General features: G+C 42.5%; 1 protein-coding gene across 1 annotated transcript; it reads right to left on the bottom strand.

The window, feature by feature from the left end:
* Positions 1–2,549: 2,549 nt before the first annotated feature.
* On the bottom strand, positions 2,550–7,529 carry nubp2 (nucleotide binding protein 2 (MinD homolog, E. coli)). The gene is given in 7 exon segments (XM_064322280.1): positions 2,550–3,035; positions 3,513–3,582; positions 3,751–3,861; positions 4,273–4,427; positions 4,815–5,037; positions 5,528–5,649; positions 7,101–7,529. Coding segments are annotated over 7 exon segments (837 nt in total). The 5' UTR covers positions 7,117–7,529; the 3' UTR covers positions 2,550–2,895.
* Between the last annotated feature and the right edge of the window lie 133 nt (positions 7,530–7,662).

Raw genomic sequence — 7,662 nt, 5'->3', positions numbered from 1 at the left:
GGGGACTTGGTCTTTAACAGCACCGGTGGACAGTGTGGGGACTTGGTCTTTAAAAGCACCGGTGGACAGTGTGGGGACTTGGTCTTTAACAGCACCGGTGGACAGTGTGGGGACTTGGTCTTTAAAAGTACCGGTGGACAGTGTGGGGACTTGGTCTTTAAAGCACCGGTGGACAGTGTGGGGACTTGGTCTTTAACAGCACCGGTGGACAGTGTGGGGACTTGGTCTTTAACAGCACCGGTGGACAGTGTGGGGACTTGGTCTTTAACAGCACTGGTGGACAGTGTGGGGACTTGGTCTTTAAAAGCACTGGTTCTGTCTGCTGTATGTGAGCAGGGGCTCATTCACGCAATCAGGCGCACGGCCATTTTAATCACATACAGGTGCTATGTTTGAGCCACTAAGGCAGGTAATTATGAGAACGCTGGCTGCTCATTGGATCAAACGCCAGGAAAAAGGCAGGTAAATGTGTGGCCTTTGAACCACGGAAAATTACAAACTCTCCGCTAAGAATCTAAGTCAGAGATTTAATAGAGCTTATTTCCCAGGTGTCTTAAGCACTCATGTGAAAGAGGAAGATGAAAATGCTTTTTAAATGCCCTTGGTTATTTTGCTATACTGCACAGGAATATTTAGAGGAACGAAAACTTGCTGATGCATTTCAGCCACATGCTTCTTCATCAGGGCCTGTGTAACCAATGAGAAAGATCTGATGCATGTATATTTAGAGACCAATCAGAAGAAAATGACTACATGTAAGCAGATGGTATCACGTGGCATACAAAATATGAAAAATAAATAAAGCCATAATGAAATGGGATGGCATTAAAAAAGAGTCAATTAAACATGGTCATCTGTTTCTTAATTTAAATCAGGGTAATTCAAAGGGTCTATATAGTGCACCCTATTGATGCTTTGAATTTCACCGGTCTATAAGTCTCTATGTATGACCTGTCTTTTACTTAACAGCCCTTGCTGAAGACCACTGTAGTTGAAATGTGCCAGCTAGTTTTTGTTCATGATATTCTTTAAAATATTCCTGTGACTTGCTGTTTTTTGACACTAAATCTACTAGTTGGCAGGTGACGAATGTAATCCTGTACCAGAAGTATTTCCATTGCAAGACAAGCATTTTCCAACTAGTTCCACACTTTACTTAAAAAAAGGAAATAAAAAAAGGAAATTAACGCATGACCAACTGAAGGAAGCAAAGGATCTGCTTATAAATGGCACCTTCTGTTCTACAACACTTAACTCTTTCTTGCCGTGGGGCAAGGTGGAAACTCAAGGAGGGGGCGTTCGCATAGCAGGTATTGTACCTCTGTTGTGCGGGTCAAATGACCTTAAAGTTGAAATCTAGGAAAATACTTAAATTATTTTCAGTAAAATCTTCATGGCCTTATAGTGTAACACTTAATGAAATGTTAATTTCAGTATTGCAACCCTGTAGGGGATGACCAGGACATTTGTGTACTAAATGAACAGAAAGGGGTTAATCAGTTACCTTGGCTCAATTGGGATAACTGGCCATAGACATCAATGCCAGTTCACACAGATCAGAGCAAAGGTTCTTTAGCCTAGTCCTGGACTAGCCCCATGTGTGCTAATTTTCATTACAACCAATCTTATTATTTAAGGTTATTGAAAATGTGTTCAATAATTTGCACAATATTGAGCAGGCAGGCACACTTTCAAGATTTAAAACTTTGCTGCTTCCAGGTGTAGGTTTATCAGTGAATTCATCAATACAAAATGTAGCATCTAACAAAAGGTTAACTTGCCACAACGCATTACAGAACATGAATGCATTAGTTGAATGGAATATTCATTCTTTGTAACATGAATATCTGTTTCTCACAGAGGCTGGGATTCAGTCAACATTTGTCCTCAACTTGGACTAAATTTAAAAGCAGTCATTTTTTCTTCACAGATTTTAGAGTTCAGGACTCACTAAAATGAACCTGTCAAACATTAAAGTCTCCAAAAACAGCTGCTGGTACAGTAGAACCCACAATGTTTGAACAAAAGCACCACACAGAGCAGGGTGCTCCAGGTCCTGGGTTGAAAAGCACTGGATAAAGATCCTAGATACATGCTTTATGTAGAGACACAAGGACAGTCTGCAGCCATCATTCATGAACTTATCAAATATAGGTAGCTCTCGAAAATGACTGAGCTAGCTTCATAGTCAAAAGCAGGAACTGGTATGAAATCCAGAAACTGATATGGCCCTCCTACCCCAACTCAGCCCTGGTGTATTTAAATACATGGTGCAAATACAATTCTAAGTCTACTTTTTGCAGTGACTAGAGGAAGCAGCTGAAGAATGTTCTTGAATCACTAGGATGCTCTACCATAACAAGACCTCAATTTTACTACATTGTTGTAAAAAGAGTCATCACATTCAGTACTTGTTACATAACGCCACGCAGCTCTCAAACCCACAGTTTCACCACAAGTTATCGACTCACTTAAAGTAACAGCATTAAATGCACAAATACCTAATTAAATACACAAAGACCTAATGGAATAGTCACAGTCCCCAGATGCAATGCTGGATCGGATTTTGATTTATTCATACATTAATACACATACATTTAAAAAAATCAACCTTGAGACACTTTGATTTGCTGTATTAATTGGTAGATAAAAAGAACAATAAGTGACTGCAATATAGGTTAACTTGGCCTTGTCAAGACTTTTTCCCACAAAATGGATCTTGGTCTTTTGAGGCAGCCTCCCACGAACTAGCATGACCTTTCGAGGCAGCCTCCCACCAACAAGCATGACCTTAAACTCTCAGTGGAGCCAACCCAACATACACAGAATTTAAATTCAATGTGATTTTATGGGGAAGAGCGCTTGTGGAGGAACAGGGCATGTACACACATATACTCAGGAAGCTTCTAAGCTGGTCATGACGGCTTGTACAATGTTGTTGATGGCTGCGAAGGTGGCGCTCTCTGGGAAAGCTTGAATGAAATCTTTACCATTCTCTACGCTGCTGCTGAGCTGTGGATCCAGGGGCACGCAGCCTGCCGAAGGGACAAACGTATGCACAGCGTTACAGCCACAGCTCTGTCAACACACTCAATCTCACACAGTTCAGCCGTCATGCCTTCTGTGTGTGTGTATGCACAAAGGGACAGTGATACAATAATTAAAATCCTCATGTGTAATACCCCAAACTCAGTTGATGACTTTTCAAAACCACTTACCATTGGTCTGTATGATAATGAATGCCACTTTTGCCAAGAGAAAATTCAACTCACCCATTGCCAATTTTTCTAGCTGCCAGCAGATGGCACTCTAGATTAATTGTAGGCAAGGGTGTGTCTCAACGGAAAGACAATGAGGTCAATAGAACTGTACTACTGATAACACTAATCATCTGTGTCACAATCCTTGCAGCCAGTAACAGGCAGTTGACCTAAAATATTTCCAATGTGGATAAATTCACTCATTCAATGATGTTTCTTGAAGACAGCATCTCAGACATTTCCTAATGTTACCTAAAAATGGCGATCCTGTCAGCTTTGCTAGGTCCTCTCCTCCGCCTTTGGAGAATATATTACTGCACTCCTGAAAGGACATGAAAGCACACGATGTATTGCGATCTACACAAAAAACATGTTACCTTAGAGCACTGCACATCAGCCTATCTGACCTGCACGGTTAGAAACTGCAGCAGTGGGAGTGGATTCCGAGCGTGTGCGCGTACGTGCGCGCGCGGTCAGTCCGCGCACTCACCGAGCAGTGAGGGCACACAAAGCCGCTCATATTCTCCACTAGCCCGAGGATGCGCAGGCCGATCTTCTTGCAGAATGTGATCTCCCGCCTCACGTCGCCAGTGGAAACAGCCTACGAGACCCCAGCATTACATCACGTTGACTGACACAGTGCAAATACGCTCTCCTGAAAGTTCAGACTGTAACGCATTACTAGTATTGATCATTTAAAACATGCATGCATAATTAACATTTACGAAATTTAGAAAATTAAGAGGTATTAAGGAAACTGAGTTATAAAGATTTATTCATGTCCCAGCGTACACAATTCTATAGACTCGTTCCCTTGGGCAAAATGGAGGGAGAAGGGGCTCAATTTGTGTGCTTCTCCTGCATTGTTAATGGACTGGACCACACTCAATGCGAGTGAATGAACAACTTCCCAATTCTAAAAGGATTCCCCAAAGCGGGAGCGGCGACTAGATGCGCGAGAGTGGATCTTCTAAAAGGTAGGACCGTAGCCCTGTGTTTGAACGATGCGTACTTGTGGAGTAGTGACCAGGATGGCTCCGTCCAGCTTGTGCTTGCGCAGGTTCTCCACGACCGACAGGTGCTCGTCCGATGTTCCTGGGGGTGTGTCCACCAGGAGGTAGTCCAGTTCACCCCATGCCACGTCCGACACAAACTGGCCAATTAGAGCTTTCCCAGGTACCAAGGTAAACGCCATTTAGTGAGTGAAGAAAAAAGATGCAAATGAAGGAGACGGGAATAAAGGCAGAACTGATTTGTAGTCCCATTAAGCATCTAAGTGTTAATGAATCGTCCTTCCTGTTTTGTCGCTACAGATCAACAATTAATGGAAAATCTAAGTGAAATGTGTGTTCATTTGCCCTAGTGGCCTTCTTGCCCCCCCTTGTGGACATAATATTGACATCAGGAATGATCCTTGACATTTTTTGACAACGCAATAATTATGTAAATCTTGCAATGACTTGAATATCCAAATATAATCCAAGCTCTTATTTTTTTGAATATAATATTTGAACAGTTGCCAGCACCATTTTCCACTGGATGGACTGTAGCTACCTGTTTTCTTGGGGCCCCTCCAGACCACAGCATCATCAGGGTTCTCCAGAAGGAAGCCAATGGACATGAGGGCCAGGCTCTTGCTGGAGTCTACGTAGACGGACCAGCGGAGTCACCTGGTGCACCTCGGCCGCCACACACGCATGGGGTAGGGCCACACAGGTCACGCCAGATCCCACCGACACAAGACAAAGCATCAGGTATGAACACACCATATGCCCATCTGACACAGGACAAGCATGCAGGTAACCACGTATGCCCACCTGACACAGAGACAAAGCATACAGGTACTGAACACACACAGAATGCCCACCTGACACAGACAAAGCATACAGATACTGAACACTCACAGTATACTCATGTGACAGAACACAAAGCAGTGACACTGATACACAGGTGCTGAACACAGTTTACCCACCAGCCATAGATACACTAGTGAACACAGCCTACCCACTGGACAAGCGATACAGGTACTGAACACACACCTGACTCAGAGACAAGGGTACTGGGCAACACATTGAAAAACAGTAGCTGATGCGCAAATTCACACACCAAGCCCTCATTACACGGTCTCAATGTAGAAAATTGCTTTAAATCTAATTCTATTATGATGCCATATTTGTGAAGTCTTCATTCTCACTCACAGCAACAAGTCAGTTGTACAAAAATGGAGGTGATGCAAGAAAGAGAAAAAAAGGATTATGAACACCCACCTTTTTTCCTGCATGCCGAAGTGCCAGGGCTATCTCTGTTGTCATGGTGCTCTTTCCCACCCCTCCTTTCCCTGACAGCACCAATATTACATGCTTGACCTCTGCCAAGCTCCCCTGGTCTGCTGGAAAATAGGGGACAGGTCAAAGAGACTCCAGAACCAAAACAGCCAAAGTGGTAACATCTGGACAGCAACACAAGGGGTTGCCAAGACACAACAAACCGCAAGCCAACAAGACCAAAAACAAGGAGGCTACAAGGTGAGTAAGTACATTCACTGAAAATGATGTTGGCTACTAGCTATCAAACAGCTGACATGCTGTAACTCTGACTCCAATCCTGCTATGTAGGCCAGGGTCAACCATTTTGTTTTGCTAATCACTGCCTTGTCATAATTGTGCAAAAGAGTATGGTTTACTGGCATAGTCCTTAGATTTTACACACAGGTAAGATGCAGATATACAGAAGAACAGGCCTGCTCCATTACTGCTGGCCTGTGGTGCTTGCAGGATTTCAGTCCACCCAGGCACACGCTATTCATCTGCAGACATTCAGGCCCTGACTTCACTATCCTTGTTTGATGCTGAATTAAAAAAGCCTACTGATGAAGATAAGAGAATCTTATGTTATATTAAAAGATGATGTTTAACAGATTACCTGCAACAAATGTTGAGAATAAAATCGGCTCGAAAATTTTAAATCAAATTCTGATTTAATTTTGCATCCCTAAGAGCCTTGAAAGTGCTAACAGACATTGGGCCTCATTCACAAAACTTTTCTTAAATTATTCTTACTTTTGTTCTTAAAAATGTTCCTACAAAAAACCAACATGGGATTTATGCCCCATGTGCAGACCTTTGTTTTGTGCATGTGTGTAAGATGGTGAATGCAGGCTATTCGTAAATTCTATGTGCAATCCTCTTCATGTGATTAGCCCAAGGAAACGGCCAGTATGAACACTAGCCTCAGTCCGATTAATGATCATTTTTTTGCCGAACTGCCAATATCTGTATGCAGACCATACAAATATTTCCAAACCATCTCGCAAACAGCAACAATATCTTTAATACCACAAAAAAATGTTGAATAATTTATACGTAAATTGGTGACACTACACAATCTGCGATATTCAAGCCTGCCTATGATGTCACCATGAACTTGCGACAACATTGTGCAACAACATCGTTATGGAACTCAAACTAGTCTACGTAGCTACCGTAGCAGCGCACAACTGAAATTGTACAGAATATCAAACGGAGAAAACTTTCTTTACGAAAGAAAGCTAGTATGCTAGCTAGAATATCTAGTGCCCGGCTGTTTTTCTATCCCTTCACATTTACCTGTCACTGGATAGACATCCCTGTCACCTAATGTTATGCTCTAGCCAGCTAACTTCACAAGCTACGTTATTGCTAGCTAACTAGCCAACAACGTGGGAAACCAATGCAGTTTAGAAACTGTCTAGTGCTGTATTCCGTCATAACCACTTTAACGTGTATCACGACTTTAACTCAGCTTTACACTACAGCCCTTGGCACAGTCGTGTACAAATTATTATCAGCTAATATTACTTACCATCACTTAGATCCATGTATGTAAACTAAGCTAACATTAAATTGTTAGCAAGCTGAAGTTGGACCAAACGGGGTTTCGTCTCTGTATTGTGAGGACAAGCTGTCCAATGAAATGAGTGCGAGCCATGTTCAATGTTCAGCCCCCCTTGGAAAAGACCAACCAACTTGGCCAGTCTCACCACACAAGCGCATGCGCCCTCCAATTATTTCAAGTGACGATTGTTTTTTTTCCAAAGGATGCCGTATCCTTTTGCTATTATTTTAATTGTATGAGGCCATGCTGTATTTTACTCTAATTTAGAAAGCGGGTGCCCCTAGTTTGCATACAACCACACTTCGCTAATAAGCATAATTTAAACCGATCTCTCAACAGCACAACCACATTGTATTTCTAGATGCACGTGATTTGGTAGAGGCAATATGTCCGACAAGGTGCAGTTCCAGTTCTTTTTCTAATACTATTTGCCACAGACTAGCGTTTCATTTGAAGGACGGTTACACAGTCGAATCAGTGGAGAGAGTCTTACATTGACCCCACCCTTGTAGGATATTGTCCAATCATT

Source organism: Anguilla rostrata, chromosome 2 (genome assembly GCF_018555375.3).
Source record: "Anguilla rostrata isolate EN2019 chromosome 2, ASM1855537v3, whole genome shotgun sequence".
Classification (NCBI taxonomy): Eukaryota; Metazoa; Chordata; class Actinopteri; order Anguilliformes; family Anguillidae; genus Anguilla; species Anguilla rostrata.
This window is presented reverse-complemented; position numbering and strand designations above follow the sequence as displayed.